This window comes from Apodemus sylvaticus, chromosome 7 (assembly GCF_947179515.1).
Source record: "Apodemus sylvaticus chromosome 7, mApoSyl1.1, whole genome shotgun sequence".
Taxonomy (NCBI): Eukaryota; Metazoa; Chordata; class Mammalia; order Rodentia; family Muridae; genus Apodemus; species Apodemus sylvaticus.
Genome location: NC_067478.1, coordinates 16122198 through 16138810, shown reverse-complemented (window position 1 = coordinate 16138810; position 16613 = coordinate 16122198). Strand labels below are relative to the sequence as shown.

Here is a 16613-nt window from a genome sequence, read left to right as displayed (position 1 = left end):
TTTCATTGGGGCTGGCTTACAGAGTCAGAGGTCTAGTCTATTATCATCAAGGTGGGAACATGGCAGCATCCAGGCAGGCATGGTGCTAGAGGAGCTGAAAATTCTATATCTTCATCTGAAGGCTGCTAGCTGAATACTGACTTCCAGGCAGCTAGGATGAGGCCCACACCCACAGTGACACACTTACTCCAACAGGGCCACGCCTTCAAATAGTGCCACTCCCTGGGCCTAGCACATACAAATCATCACACACTGCAGTTCTCAAGACATCACTGAAATCTGTTCTTCGAGAAGGTTTCATCCTTGGAGCCTCAGCCCTTCCTGAAGCACAGAATCCATGGGAGTTTCAGGTTTAAGCCCAGAGGGTGGTCAGGTCCAAGGGCCTTCACCATAGCCTTTGTGATGTTCCAATACTGTGATGTGAGTAGTACTGAGCCTCAGCTACTCCTGCCCTGGTGCTGCTCCCTGGGTATATATTACATTACTCCTCCCCACCGTAAGAAGCAGGGCTGGCTGGGTCTGTCACATGCCCACATCTCTGAAGTCTGGCACTAAGCTTGCTTGGTGACTGGTATGGTGGACAAGGACAGAGCTATGCTTTCAGAGCTACTCTGTCCTCAGGACTGGGCTTCGTGTCAAAGGCCACTGAAGTTAGCAGTAGAGGTTAGAAAAGACTTCCGTGGGTGGAGGCCCGGGAGCCCTGTGGGAAGAGCCTCAAGAAGCCTGGGAGAGGACAGTGAGACTGAAGGACAGAAGTGGACTGTAGAACATCCTGCTGAGCCTGGTCAAGGCACAGATGCATGGTGAGACAGTACTTGTAGGTTTCACACGAGGGATGACAGAGGGTGGGGGGTGGCCCTGGAGCTTGGCCAGGAGGGATGTCTATCTAAGTCACCTTCTGGAAGGACTGCAGGGTCAATGCTGAGGGTCCTGTGGAAAAGCCTCTTAGACTGTCAATCAGGCGGGCCTCGTGTCTCCTGTGGAGATCCAGTTGTACTTGGTGAGGTGTCCCTCCTATAAACTGAGCATTATCTAGGATTTTTGAGGCTCTGGTGACAGGAGGAAGAGAGAGGTCCCAAGTTGGACTGGTTGGTCCTGGGGAGGACAGGGAAGGGCATGGAGAAGGATTTGGGGTGGACATGGGGCAGGCAGCCTGCCTCCGCCTCTGACTTGCATGTGTTCTGTCCCTCAGAGACTGGCTGATGCTGCAGAGAATTTCCAGAAAGCCCACCGCTGGCAGGACAACATCAAGGTAAGGGCCACAGCGTTTGTCCGACCAGCAAGATGGCTCAGTGGATAAAGGTGCTTGCCTCTTGCCTAGTGACGTCAAGATCCAGAACCTACTTGGTAGGAGGAGAGGACCCGCTCCCACATGTGGCCCTCTGACCTCCATACATGCACTGTGGCATGTGTGCATACAGACACATACAATAAACAAACAGATGTAATTTAAAAAAAAAAAAAAAAAAAAAAAACAGAAAAAGAACCACACCCCACCCTCCCAGCACCTAAGGCATGACACCCTAGCTAGGATGACTCACAGAGGAAGCAATGTGTGCTGCACAGACACTGTGGAGAGCCACCGATGGCGTACAGAATCCTTTGTCCAACCCTCAATAACAAAGCCAGCTCTCCCTCAGTATTAGGGAATGCAAAGTAGATACACGCCCAGAGTAGTCTTCAGGTGGCCCTTGAGTAGAAAAGCTTTGCTAAAATGGCCACTCCCCAAGAAGATACCATGAGTCTTAGAGAGTCCCAGGGTCGTAGGTGCCTCTTGACACCAGGACTCGTCTGAGGTGTTAAATGTCCTAACCTAAAAGAGGCTCTGGGACTCACAGAGCATTGTCTGTGTCCCCTCTGATTGTGAACAGCAGTCTGTCTTCCTAGCATGTCCGCTAGCTGGGCCCCAGGGATTGGCCTGCCGAAGTCGCAAAGCCTTTCCTTTCGCAATGAAAATCCAGAAGGTGCAAACACCTTGGAGCCAAGTGCAGAGCACAGGGTGTAAGGCCCAGAGGGTTGAGCAGAGAGCAGCCATGCCAGTCAATTCCTGACCCCTCCTGCTGAACTCATGTCAGGCTAAGACAAGGCTGTTCCCAGACTCAGGGACACCTTGGAACCAGGGGCCATGGCGCCCCCAGTAAGCAGACCAATGAGCAGGCTCCGTGGGCCTGGACGGTGGTTCTCAGTAGCCTCCTGCTAGAGGAGAGGCAGAAGGAGGCACCAAGAGCTGACCCCAGGATCTAGGGACTAATATATAGGATGGAGGTGAGACCCCAGGATCTAGGGACTAATATATAGGACGGAGGTGAGTCCTTGCCTCCTTCTGGCTCTGAGCCAAGCTGGTCTAGATCTGCATGCCCCAGAAAGCCGGTGGTCTCATTAGCTCTACTTGCTGAGGTCACCTACTGGCAACAGAGATCTGCAGCTCCCAGGCACTCCCAGCCATGACCCAGCCCCCTGAATCTGCTCCTCCTGCTCTGTCTCCCCAGACTGCCCTCCCCTGTCTTTGCTTGCCTTCAGAGTAGCTTCTGTCCCCACAGGTTAGGTGCAAGGAGCTCACAAGGTGCATGGAGCTGGGAACAGGAGCTAATTTATTTCTCTCTGCTTCTCTATTTCACTCTCTCACAGAAACCGGCACCTTGGGCATGCTGGACAAACACTCTATGAATGACCTATACCCCTAGCCCAAGATGATATTTTCAATGAAGAAATAAAAGTTAGTGACTCCTACCTCCTAAACTAACTGGACTCCCTAGGACCAGGAGAAACCCTTTTCTTACCCCACTCCATCACAGTCCTGTCCCTCCTCAGCCATGGTTGTGGAAGCCTGTAGTGACAGTTCTCAGGAAATGGAAGTAGGAGGATAATGAACCAGCCTCAGCCACATAGCAAGTTCAAGGCCAGCCTGGGCTACATGAGACCCTTGTCTCAAAACTGGAGATGGGTGGGTAGAGAGATGCCTCAGTGGGTAAAGGCACATGCAACTTCTGTGAGACCAAGAACCCATATTAAAGTAGAAAGCAAAAGCTGACTTTACATGGATATCCTCTGGCCTCTACACCTGCCTCACAGAAACACACACATATACACAAACACACACATCACACATATATAAATACACACACATACACACAAACACATACACAGAAACATACACATATATGCAAATACACATAAATACACATAAACACATGCACACATGTGCATGCACTCTAACAGAGCTCTGGCTACTCTTCCAGAGGATCCAGGTTCAATTCTCAAAACACAGCAGCTAACAACTGTCTCTAACTCCAGTTTCAGGAGAGCTAATGCCCTCTTCTGGCCTCTATGGGCATCAGGCATGTGTGGTACACAGACACACAAGCAGGCAAAACATTCATATATTTGAAAGTAAAAACATAAAAAGAGATGGGGCTTGGAGAGATGGCTCAGAGGTTAAGAACACTGGATGTTCTTCCAAAGGTCCTGAGTTCAATTCACAGCAACACATGGTGGCTCACGACCATCTATAATGAGATCTAGTGACCTTTTCTAGCCTGCAGGCAAACACACAGACAGAATACACATATACATATTTTTTTTAAGTAAAAAGAGAGAAAGAAAAAAGATGCCAGGTGGGGGTGGTTCACAATTTTAATCCCAGCTCTCAGGAGACAGAGGCAGGCAGGTCTCTGAGTTAGAGGCCAGCCTGGTCTAGAGAGCAAGTTTCAAGACAGTGTTAAACAGAGAAATTCTGTTTTGAAAAACAAAAACAAAAAAAAGAGAGAAATAAAGGTAAATAATTAGATAGGTACATAGACAGACGGACAGACAGGCAGGCAGGCAGGTAGATAAGTAGACAGGTAGGTAGGTAGGTAGGTAGGTAGGTAGTCAAACAGATAGGCAGGTAGGCAGACAGACAGACAAGCAGGAAGACAGACAGGCAGATATGTTGGTAGTTAGGTGGACAGGGGCTTTTCCTTGATGCTCAGACCATGCTGCCTCACCCAGGCAACACCGTTCACAGCTCCCTCTGCCCCGCCCTGCTACACTCAGGGCACCCATCTGTCCACTCCTGCATCCCTCTGGAACCTTGTTTCCCAGCTCCTCCTCCCATGCTCCATCACCCTGAGGTCCTGGGACCCCTTCCTGTCCCTGGGCCTTGGTTTCTCCTGATCTCCACCTGGATTCCCCTCATTCCTCCTAGCATGCAAGCCTTCAGCCATGATCTCTTCGCAGCCGTCATAAGCTCTGTCCTCTCAACTTCTCCTCAGTTTCCTCATTTTTTTCTCTGAGCATTGACTTGTTTTCTCCCATGAGCAGGCCTGTTGAGCAGGGCAGGAGTGGAGAAATAAACGCAAGTCCCACCCTCCCTTTGGTTTCTCCTTCCCTCCCAGTCCAAACCCAAGAGAAAGAGACAGAGGCTACCACAGCAGGAAACCTGTTCCTCCTCCAGGTTCTTAAAAAATAAAAATAAAAAAAAACAACCTGTGTTTCCCAGCGCTGTCCTGCCTGGCCCCTGGTCCATGGATCTCACAGTCCCACTTATTCTGGGCCAGGGTGGGCACTAGGGATGCCCAAGAGGGTGCTGGAGCTTAAGGGGATCCAAGGGCACTGAGAGGTGCTGCTTCTATATTACTGGACCCACTTCTATATTACTGGACCACAGTTTTATGGGATACAAGCAGGGGCTCCTTTTCCCCATTGGCTAGCTGATGTCCGTGCTACCTATCAGCCTATCACGGCCTCTGAGGGGTGCTCGCCGGGCTGCCTGGGTGCTAAGCCATGGTGATTTATGGAACATCTCTGCCAGTGTCTGCCTGCCTTGTAACTGCCCTGGGTTGAAGCAGAAATGGGCTCTGGCTAACCACCCTCCTGGTTAACCAGAGCTGCTACAGATGTGGTCGTGGCCACAGAGAGAACAGGGCTTGGTTTGCCCGATGCCCTCTTCCCCTGTGCTGATCATCAGCATCCCCATCAGCGCACATGCCTGAGATCCCCGGGTGTAGGGCCTGTGGTCACCTGTTTCTTCCAGTCTGCAAGGTCACGGCTGTCTCCATGAAGATCTGCTGCTGCCGTGACTGCCAGGCTGAAAGGCATTAGTGCTAATGGTGGCCCATTAGCCCACCTGCCAGCCAGCACTGCTAGGGAGAGCTGGCAGAGGCCGTCCATGACAGGCCATGCAGCAGCCGTGGCTGGGCAAAGGATATGGTTTGTCCCTTGCAAGCATAAAACCCACCCTGAAATCCAGTGACCTTGAGAAGGTGAACAACAAGTCACATTCGTCCTCCGTGCTGAGGAGAGACAACTGACCCATGCTGCAATCCCAGCCTCAAGCTCAGGACCTTTCCCAGGCCCAGCCTTCTCACAGGAACATTCTTGTCCCCTAATTCACAAGGCAAAGCCCAGGATTCCCCTTTCCAGCCCCAGCCTGAGGGCTGTTCCCCCCACTGCTCACAGTGCCTCCTTTTGGACCTCTCTCTATCATAAACATACCCAGACAAGTGTCCCGTTTGCCTCATTCATGATTCCTTCAGCTCAGGGGCAGCCAGACCTGTGTCAGTGCCATCTAACATCTGACCTTGTGCCCAGTCCTGTGTTCTGGTGGCAAAGTGACCAGAAATGGGCTTCTTACTTCTGAAGGGGGAACATGTTATCTGGTAGTTGTGGGCTCGGAGTACTAGGCTCATGGAACTAGACAGGAACTCACTGCATAGTTAGTAAGGTGTGTGTCACCCAGTGTGGACAATGCAGAGCAGGGAAAAGATAGTTGTGATATACTCGTATATACACACTTACATACCTATGATGCCAGCCAGGGACTTAGGGAATCCTTGAATCCATAGGAACAGAGCTTTGATACCATCAAGGGGACAATAAATGGTGGGGGGGATAAAATACTCTTTAATTCTAGGCCATGACCATACTCATTTGATCCTGGCAGAGTCAGGGAACCAGTAGCCACAGCCTAGACCTGGGAATACTAGAGAGACCAAGGCCTGATTTACAGGCAGTACCTCCCGTGGCTCTACACAGACGGGCAGCAGGTGGTCTGGTACCCATAACACTTAACAGTAGATGAAGATGGGCCACCTGCTGGACTATGCCCGGTGCCAACATCACACTGAGCCAACATTGTTTGCCATCTAAGCTGCCACCAGGGGGGATCTGGGCCAGGGCATCAGTTAGGGAGAGAAAGAGAAGAAGACAAATCCTCAGTCTCAACCTACAACAGGGGGCCTTGGAGTCTGGTAGAGGGAGTGGCCCTTCCTGTCTGATAGGGAAGTAACCCTAGTTATAGAACTTAGAGGGAGACCTGTGAAGCCAGGACTAAGGCCTGAAGAGCCAGCTGGACAAGACAGGTGGGCCCCCACTGGCCAGAGGGTCCATCCCAGCCATAGGGCTCACCACCTGTTTCTGTCAAGCCAGCAACAGATGGCTCTCAGAAAGAAAAAAAAAATCCTTTTTGGCCAAGCTGAGCTGGCGGTACGTCCTGGAAGGAAGGCCACACGACCTCACTCGGGGGGCTGGGTGGCTGTCTGGACTCTGCACAGGGGGCTGGTGGGCAGGTGACAGTCATGTCTGGGCAGCCTTGGCAGCTGCCTTGCAAAACACCAAATCTAGACGACAGCCCTCCATCCCACGCGCCCTGGACTCTTCCTCAGCCTCCTGCTCCACAACTTCAAACATCGTGTCCTCTCACGCTCAGCTCCTCCTAAGGAGCAAAGGTGCCACGCACTCCCACGCGTACACATTGGGTCCTGCTCTCACCAGCCACTTACATATACAGGTTCCTGGTGGGCGTCATGTGTGGGAATTAGAGAGGCGATTTATCCACCTTTTGCCACACTTGGGGGAAAAAAAACTAAAAGGAGGGAACAGATAAAGTCATCAGGACATGCTTTCAACACCGATGTCACCTATGTCACATCATCCGAGGGTCCTTTCCATCCTCATGTGGGCTGTGGGGTTAGCCTCCAGCTCTGATGTCCTCTGTCCTTTCTTTGTTTCTTTGTTTCTTTGTTTCTTTGTTTCTTTCTTTGTTTCTTTCTTTCTCTCTCTCTCTCTCTCTCTCTCTCTCTCTCTCTCTTTCTTTCTTTCCTTTTGGTTTTTCGAGACAGGGTTTCTCTGTGTAGCCCTGGCTGCCCTGAAATTCACTCTGTAGACCAGGCTGACCTCAAACTCAGAAATCCGCCTGCCTCTGCCTCCCAAGTGCTGGGATTACAGGCGTGTGCCACCACCACCCAGCTCTCTGTCTTCTTTCTGATTCTAAATTTTATTGCCGGTGATGGACACCCGGAAGGAAGCTCAGTGAGGCTGTGTGATCTTACCTTGCCTTATCAAGAATGTGAGGGCAGCCGGGCAGTATCAGTATGTAGACCAGGATGGCCTCAAATTCACAGAGAGCCACCTGCCTCTGCCTCCCAAGTGCAGAGTGCAGGCTCTAAAGGGCCACCACACCCAGCTTACTTAGCCTGTATTTACTCCTGATAGGCACTTATCAAAACACAGACCCTTCTTCAAGACCCCTGTGCTCACTCACTAGATAATCTACCTCCTTGTTTAATTCAGGACATGAGTCACGAAAGCCAACATTCTGGCGCTGCTCAGGTAAAAGCAGATGCAAGCCTTCCTTCCCAGAGACCTGCTCCCACACACTGTGATGGCTCGACCTGCCGCTCTCAGCTCCACATCGCATCACAAATAGAAATCACAGCTGTGTGTACTGTGTGTTTTCACATGTGACCTTGCCAAGGCTGCCAGCCGGGGCCAGGGGCAGGAAGATTACAGATACCTGGGCCCCGCCCATAGTCCACAGGAGCCTGACAATCCCGTATGCTATTTCCCTTTATCTCTTTCGCTACCAACATTATATCTTCCACTGAGATTGTAAAACAGCAGAAAAAATAAACAGAATCATGGGTGTGCTGAAGAGATGGCCCAAGTGAGCATCAAGGCACCCTAAGGGTGACTAGGGTGCAGATGGACCCCCTTTCACAGCCTGACAATGGCCAGCCCCCACCCACGCCCTTTCCCGTCCTTGCAGGAGCTTTGCCTCAAAAGTTGGCAAGTGAAGCCCCAGGTCGCAATCTGCAGTCCTCCCACTGCGCCCGCCTGTTTTCATTACGGCGGGAAAGAGCATCAGAGTCGTGTTTATAACCCCCTTTTAGATAACAAATCACATTTTCTTTTCGCCTGCGAGTGTGTTGAATTGATATTTTTTCCCCCTCGGTTTAATGGGTTTGTGTGTTCAGGAATGATCTTCATCAACCGAAACTCCTTATTGTGTTTGATGTAATGTCAGCTTTCATTACGTGCTTCTGTGTGAGCCAGGCATAGGGAAAGGCTGAGCCCCCTGGAGCCTGGGCTCTGCCCCAGCCCCCTACCCGGGCCTGTCTTCCTAGATAGGTGGGTGGGTGGCAAGTCTGGATGAGGCTGGAGATGAGTTGGAAGGGCAGGTCAAATCCTGGGTATAAAACCTTCTTCTTTGTCCCCGCCCTCATGTCTCTGTATATTTGAGTCACCAGAAGTGCCACACATATCAGACACCTCTTGAGATATCAGCATTGTGCCCAGCGTTCAGTCACTGATCCAGAATGCTTGACTTAAGTGTCCATGTCCAGCCAATAGCTTGTCTGTAACCCCAGAAACCCCTGAAGAAGACAGCCTGAGACTATCACCTTAAACATTGTCAAATACTGACCAACTAAAACCATTGGCCACAGACCTAGCATCTGGCCAAATCCTCCCCTGGAGGCATCGAGAGGCCCAGAGAGAGTGGGACAACCCTAAGGTCACACAGTATGCTCTATCTAGGCCTTGGTTGGGCAGGGTAGCCTTGGTGACTCCCACCCCTCATGGAGTGAGTATTGCCTCTATGCGGGCTGCTTGGCAGGCAGGTCCTAGGGAACAGATCAGGCCACAAAGAAAAGCCCCAGCTGTGTAAGGAACCCCTAGGGCAACCCTGGCTGAGGAGCACCTGGGGAGTGACTTGGACAGAGGCCCTGGCCCTAGAGCCCACTAGGGCAAAGTGGGACGGCCCCTTCTGGGCGAGTGGCACTTGCTGACACCAGGCTCACCTTCTGGCGGCCTCTATCAGCTGCACTCGGTTCTGATTAAAGATCATTAAACATGAAATTAGCCCGTTTGTGTTACGGGTCCCCGGGGCGACGGGTGATTATGACGTGCAGATGGCCGAGAACCCAGGCGGCAGGCTGGCAGGCACGGACCAGGACGGGCAGGCAGGCACGTGTGAGTGAGGACCACAGGCAGGCGTATGGGCCTGGCTTTGTTTACTCCCGCTCCTGTTGTGTAAACCCCTTTTGCATTTCACAACAAATCACAGATAATTAATAAGTACATGCTCGTAATGAGCAGGCTTTTTAATAGAAGAAATTGGGAGATGCAGTGTGAAGTCATTATTTTGCTGTCGCCCAGGCTCTGCTCCGATTTCCTGTCTTTCTTACTCCCTGGTCCTGCCTCAGTCAGCCCTTCAAGCAGCCCGGCTGGCTCTGACCCTGCCCTCAATTGGCCTGCAGGGCAAGACCCTGCTACTCTTTGTCCGGAGAATCTGGAGTGCAGCACCCTTCCAGAGAGTGTGAAGGACCAGAGGCTAGGCCTTGGGGTGGCGGGGGCAGGGTACCAGCAGCAGTGACTCAACCCGCTTCTCTTGGGGGTGGCTTTGGGTGGAAGAAGGGACTGACTCAGTCCTAGAGAAATCCAAAGAGCTTGTTCTAGGGCTTGGCGGTCCTGAGGGTCCGGGCTGCTGGGCGCCCCTGAGCTATGAGCACTAAAGCTTCTCTCTATCACCAGGAGGAAGACATCATGTACTATGACGCCAAGGCTGACGCCGAGTTGGTAAGTGTCCCCACCTTGGCTGTAGAGGACAGGGAGCAGTCAGAGCCACACCCATCCTCCTGGGGCCACCAAGGTCTCAGCTGTAAAGTGGGTGCTATGGATTTGTATTTACCTTTCTGAACTCAACCATTCTGCGTTGTGCTTGGTCAGCCTCTCACTGTCCACAACTCCCTAGAAATCCTTGACCCTCCAAGGCTGTGTCTTCATCACCATTATTGGCTAAGCTTCCCTGCACATGTGGGGCAAGCAGTGTCTCCCTCTCTGGGCAGGGTGGTAAAGTGTTGGATATCAGGGCAGTTCAGTGCCAGTATGAGGGGCTCTATGAGCACCATGGGAGTAGAAGGGAGAGAGGAATAATCCCCAGGGCCTCCTGGGGGTAGGCACATGGGAGTAAGACATGGTGGCATCTAAGCCCCGCCCCTGGACAGTAGAGCCTCCCTTCCCTGTGATTTGGGGAACTTAGCATCAAGCTATTTAGAGGACCCCTGGCCTGGCCTCGCCGTCATTGCTTGGCCCTGCACCTCTTGGTGGCCTCAGACACGGAGGCAGCCCAGTTCCTACATCTGTTTTCAGATGGGGCTCAGCTCGACCATGCTAACCTCCCCGAAGTGGCACCACTGGAGCTAAATCACTTTATTTCCATACCCCATGACCTCCGGTCTGCTAGGGTTAGCTTGGAAGGTGGTGAGGTCCCCATCATGAGAGGGCTCAGCAAGAATGACTACGGAGTGACAAAGAGTCAGAGAGGACACCAACAGTGTCACTGGGTTCAAGCACTTGGGAGCAGCTAGTGCTCTGTGAACTTACCGGTTTCTGACTCCAAAGCACAGTGGTTGAACCTAAACAGCGGCGGTGCGGCGGTGTGGTGTCTAGCACTGATCTGTGCTCACTGATACAGAAAACCCAAGGTCCAGCATTGCCATTTCTGGCCTAGAGGCTTGGAGGCTTTCCTGGCCTAAGTAGAGGCAGCCTGTGACACCAAGACGTGGGACGGCTGCAAAGGACACTTGTGCGGGAGGCCACCATGCCTAGGTTAGCCTAGGAAGCCTTGGGGGGCGGAGGCAAGAAGGAGGGGGTGGGCTCAAGCAGGTGCATTTCCCCTTGGCTGAGCTCCGTGGCTCCCGGAGAAGTTGCTAAAATTAAAGCTGGAATCTGAAATTCAAATGAAGAGCGAACCTTTAATTAGACCCTGAATCTAATTCCTTACCCCCCTCGGCAGCGGGCTGTAATTTTAGCAATCAGTACATTAAATATAAACCAGGAGACTACAGTTGCCCACTGCACTGAACTCCTGGGTTCGGCTGGCACCGAGAGCCTCCCTGGACAGCCTTGTACCCAAATCCTGACCAGTTCACTGCTCCCTGCTTCCCACAGCCCCCAACTCTACCCCAGGACCCCAACCCTGGCTCCAAACGCCTGCCGCTCTGCCTCCCAGCCCCTGCAGGGGGATGGCAACGACCCCGTAGGGCCAGCACTGCTCTAGCCAGGCCTGGGCTAGGGTCAGTGAGGCCAGAAGCTCCAAGCCTGATATAAATAACAGCGCGCGCGCGCACACACACACACACCAAGTCCCCTGCTCGATGTGTTGTGTTGTTTTGTTTGGTTTGGTTTTAATCTTTGCCAGAGGTACAGTTAGAGATCTTTCTAGACCATTTACTTTTAAATTGCCAGCCAGAAGGTGGGGGGTGGGGGAAGAGAAGGAGAAAGTTCGCGGGCTGAAGGCTTATCGGAATGGAATCCAAATGTCACATTAGTTGGGAAAGTTGGAAGATTAAATTTTTCAGTGCCCTTCATCTGCCGCTGACATTTGGGAGGGCTTTCTTCTCCCACGCCTCTCCCTCTGAGTGGAGCGAGCATACGCGGCTTACGCCTCCCAGACCGCTAGCTCCCTACACCAGCCCTTGTGCACAGTCGCTGCCTACCCTGGCTTTACCCAGGAGCTAAGGACATTCCAGGACGTTCCCAAAGCGGGCAGGAGGTGGGCGTGCCTGGTGAAGGGCACGAAGGACAATGGACAGTTTGAATTTTGTTGTCCAGAACCGTCCCGGGAAGATGGGTAGCGGATAGACTCGGGTTACTTCGGAGCTGTGGCCTAGGATGTGGCCTCATAGAAATGGTCTGGGCAGGAACCTGGAGACCCATTGGGAAGAGAGGACGAACGGAGCCTGCGCAGAGCTTAGTCAAAGGGTCTTGGGTGGGGAAACAGGGTGTGGGAGAGGGTGGAGCGTTCCGCGTGTCTCCCTTGACTCCCTGTCTGGCGTTTTCTTCCTCCCCTGTACTTTCTCCAGCATCTTCCTCCCTTGCTTGCACACCTGCACTGGAGCCTGTTCCCCCTGGGCTGCCGCATCGTCGCTGTAGCCACGGCTCCACTCCTGCCAGCCTGTGGTAGTAGGCGGCTGGGGGGGCGGGGGGTTGCACAGCGCATGCCCAGACTGCCTGGCCGAGAGATACCGTAATTGGCACCTGTCAGGAGGCTGCAGCTTGTTTTAGAAAATCAACGGGGGTTTTTTATAGTCCTGCTGCTAGCAGGCATGGTGGACCCTCCCTCTGTAGGTCACTTGGTCTCTGTGGTAGCCCCCACTCATCTCTAGAGCTACCCTGCTATGGGAGATGGTTCCCCAGATGGGGCTAGGACTGTCTGGTACCAAAGGAGCCTGTCTGCAGGGAGAGGGTGGGACTCAGCCGGGAGTATGGGGGGCAAAGCTACTGAGGCTTCAGGGTAATTGCGTGAGGCGTGGCCTTGGAAGCAGAAGTCCGCAGCCCACTCCTAACTGGCTCTCCTGTTTGCCCCTTTCACTGACCGTTGCCTTTCAAGGATGTAGAGAAGGGGTCGTTTTGGTTTTGGTTGGAATTTGGCAAATGGATGACAGATGCGGGGCAGGCAGATTCACCCAAGGAAGCCTCTGCGTGAGGGGTCAGGGGTCCGTATGCTGTACCCATGTTCTCCCGTGTCTCTCCGTCTGTCTCTTGTCTCTGAAATAACCTCTGCCCTTAAGATAACCGTGACTCCTGGACTCTGGCCCTCCCTGTCCTCACCTGCAAGCCTAACCAACCCACTCGCCATTTTCCAGTCCTGACACGGGTGGGGGTACTTTCCGCAGGATGACCCTGAGAGTGAAGATATGGAGAGGGGCTACAAGGGCAGCGCCTTAAGGCTGGACTTCATGGAGGACCCGAACTTCAAGAACAAAGTCAACTATTCCTACACGGCTGTGCAGATCCCCACAGACATCTACAAAGGCTGTGAGTGTGAGAGGGGCAGGAAGAGCCCTTCCCACCCACTCGGGGGCAGGGCCCACTCCCCAAGCACTCCAGGTCCCTGAGATGGAAAGCTAGTGCCACCCACCTCTGGCCAGTCCCCTGCACCCAAGGTCATCCACGGTCATTTCTCTGACTTACCCACATATAGGCCTTCATGCTCGGCAGAGCTTAAAAACACAGCCTCTTTGCTGGTATGGTCTCAAGCCTGTGTGTACACAGATCCCACGCATCTGTGGCACACATGCACACCTTGCTTCTCACTGCCAGGCTGAGTGTCCCCAGAACAGCCCCTTGCCATGCCTGCCCATCTCTGACTCAGTCAGGAGGGACTGGGAAACGCCAGTATAAGGTGAACACAGAGATTAAGGTTAGCAAGACCACTGCCATAGACACCAGACACAGGTCTGACTAACCCACTCCTCTCCACAGCACAGAGCTGAAAGAGTGGGAAATGGTTTCTAGCCTGTAATACACAAGAGTGTGGTGAAGGGGGACCAGGGAAATGTGGTTGAGATCCCAAGTCCCAGGAGTGGGGCACCTTTGCATGACGGAGTCATCATAACTTCAGTCTACTGCTGGGGCCCCTCATCTGATGATGGTTGGCTCTAGACAACTTCTCTATGTACTGCTCCAATTCCTCCAACTCCTTAGGAATTTCCTCCAGCAGTAGATTGAAGGCCCTGGTTCTGACATAACCATGTAAGCACCTACCTATAGGACAGCCTCAGAATCCGCCAGGTTTGGTGGAGCTGGAGGGTGGTGTGCTGGGATGCTGGGGAGATGGGGGTAAAGGGGGCAGAGATACTGTATAGGTTCCAGGAAAAAAGGGGATCCTAGGGTCTTCTAGGAAGTCTTTGCCGCCCTCAACGTCAGCTAGTCCCCCCCGCCCCCGACCCCCAGCAGGGCAGGCCGCCTGCAGACACCTGCTTGGTCCAGTCGAGAGGCACTATCACAGGCAGGCACGCTAATTAAAGCAGGAGCCACACCAACCTCCCCAGTCACCCCTCGCTACCCACACAAATTACATTTTATATGTTTTTTTATTTACTGTGTCACTTTTAATTAAATCGGTAATCGCCTGCCTGAGGGGGCATGGTCCCCATTTCCCAACTCAGTGTGATCTGAGGGTGTGTGTGCATGGGTGTGGCGTGGGCGTGGATGAGTGTGCATGCGGGGGTATTTGCTTCAGTGTGTCACGCAGGTATGTCCTTGTGGTCTCAGATATCTGTAGGGACAATCTACCTGCAGCAAGAGTCACCCCTCTGCTGGCAGCCTGAGGGACTTCCAAGTTTCTCAGACAGGAATGCTGAAGCCCCAGAGGTAGGCAGGCATGTCATGCAGACTCAAGGACAAAATGGTATTGTGCGAAATGTTTGGGGGCCACGGTTCAATTTTCCTTAAAAAGAAAAATAGAAAGTGTTCAACTCACTAGGCTTCTAAATCAGAAACAGGACCATAACACACTGCTCAATAGGCAGAGCCAATGGTAGAAATAGGTTTCGTGTTCATATTGTGGTCAGTTAAGGAGAACCACAGAGACAGAGATGCAAGGCCAACACAAGGAGCTCAATAGCAGAGAGACACAGCAGAGCCGGCACACAAGGGACAGGCAGAGAGGTGGGCGAGGGGTGGGCGAGGGGTGGCACTGAGGGCCTGAGTGACTGAGACACTGTCCGGCACAGCTGTTCTCAGGGAATCAAAGGCCTGAGAGAACCTTCTCTGGCTGCCACTTGAGATCTCTGATAGGAATCATGGAGGCTAGAGTGGCCTGGTACAGTGTAGAGATAAAAAAAAAAAAAAAAAGTGCCCCACACACATCAGGTAGACTTCAGGGCACCCTGAATGCCATCCAGGTTAGTCAACAGAGCAGAGATCCGCCTTGGTCTGTGAGTGTATAGAGGGGTAGGCCTGGCAGAAGGGGAAGGGGGTCACCCTTGTAACCCCCTACAGGGAGGACTTAGGGTAACTGGTGGTAGCATATGAGAACTCCTATGTAGCCCCGCCCACGGTAGCAATTGTGCAGCTAAGGTAGGTGGGTTTGGAAGTGAGGGGTGGAGCTGCTACAACTGACTGGAAGCACAAAGATGAGAGGCAGCAATACCTGCCAAGGGCGCAGGCTCTGTGTACGTATGCACATGTGTGTGCAAGTGCATGTGCCTGTGTTGGAATAGGAGCCTGGCCCCACCCCTGCCCCTCTGCAGCCCCCACCCCTGCCCCTGCCTGCTCCTGGCCCCAGTTGATTAATCATGGAGCTGAGTGGCTTCCAGCTTATCAGGTACCTTAATAGCTGAATAATTCCAGCTCCATCAGCGGGCCCTTAATTGCTTTCTTGTGGCTGCAGCCTGAAGTGCATGCTGAGTGGGTGAGCTCCCTGGGGACCGGGTGCAGGCTCAGGCAACATGCAGGATGGGGGCCCTGCCACCCAGGCAGCCCTTCTCCACAGGCCACAGACCACGTCAGCCCTGCTTGCTCACTGAGGCCTGGTAGAGGGGTAGGCTGAGGCATTCCTTTGATGATTTCGATAGAGGAGGGGAAGCTGGTGTGGCCCCACATGAGATCCTGGGAAATCAGAGAAAGCCCGGGCAGGCAGAAAGCAGGGGAGGTCACAGAGATGGATTTAGCAGGGGGCGACCCTGAACTCCCCACCCCAGCCTTCTGCCCTGCCCCCCAGCTACCGTCATCCTCAACGAGCTTAACTGGACAGAGGCCCTGGAGAATGTCTTCATCGAGAACCGAAGACAAGACCCTACACTGTTGTGGCAAGTCTTCGGCAGTGCCACAGGAGTCACCCGCTATTACCCAGGTAGGCACCACTGTCTCCCTGGCCCGTCAGGAGCCGGCTGGCTCCATCTCCAAGCCCACCCATCCTGAGATCCATGCGGCACAGTGAACCAAGCCAATCCCCGTACCTCCCGTCCGCTCCAGTCAGACCCCTCAGCCAGGCCCCTTCGCTCTCCCTCCACAGCCACACCATGGCGAGCCCCCAAGAAGATTGACCTGTACGACGTCAGAAGACGACCCTGGTGAGTGAAGCAAGGAGGGGTGGAGGAGAGACACCCCCTCGGCTCCCCAGCTCTCCTGCCTGCCCCCCTCCCTCCCGATATCCAGACCTCCGAGCGGGGCGCAGCCAGCTCTATCCAATTTTCATTTCACACATCGCTGCCACTGGAAAATGGATCCCATCACCCAGGCAAGCCGCCCAGCTGCCTCTGCCCCCCACCACGCACAGCGTCCACTACCCAGTCCCCCCACACCCACTGAGAACTGAGAGATCAGACCAGTGAGGGTAGCTGGAGCCTCTGTCAGGTCAGCCAGCCCCACTGCTCATTTGATCCCTGGACACCCCGACCCTTTGCTCTGCCTCTCTCCTACTTCTCCATGATCTTCCCTCCCTCCCCCATTCATGCACAGCCAGACTCTCTGGGGTCTCTCTAGGACAAAGGACACAAGCCACTGAAGCCTTCTGCCCCTGTGGATCACCTGCCCCACCCCCCACCTCTTGTTTACTTAATGAG

General features: G+C 53.3%; 1 protein-coding gene across 4 annotated transcripts in view; it reads left to right on the top strand.

The window, feature by feature from the left end:
* The window catches only part of Cacna2d2 (calcium voltage-gated channel auxiliary subunit alpha2delta 2), a 129293-nt gene that overhangs the window by 95862 nt on the left and 16818 nt on the right, over positions 1 to 16613 (top strand). For all 4 annotated transcript variants that reach the window (XM_052187373.1, XM_052187372.1, XM_052187375.1 and 1 more), the window contains exons 4-8: positions 1193 to 1252; positions 9793 to 9837; positions 12939 to 13080; positions 15770 to 15901; positions 16064 to 16121. In XM_052187373.1, the coding sequence (XP_052043333.1) occupies positions 1193 to 1252; positions 9793 to 9837; positions 12939 to 13080; positions 15770 to 15901; positions 16064 to 16121 (437 nt within the window). The remainder of the gene's footprint in view (positions 1 to 1192; positions 1253 to 9792; positions 9838 to 12938; positions 13081 to 15769; positions 15902 to 16063; positions 16122 to 16613) is intronic.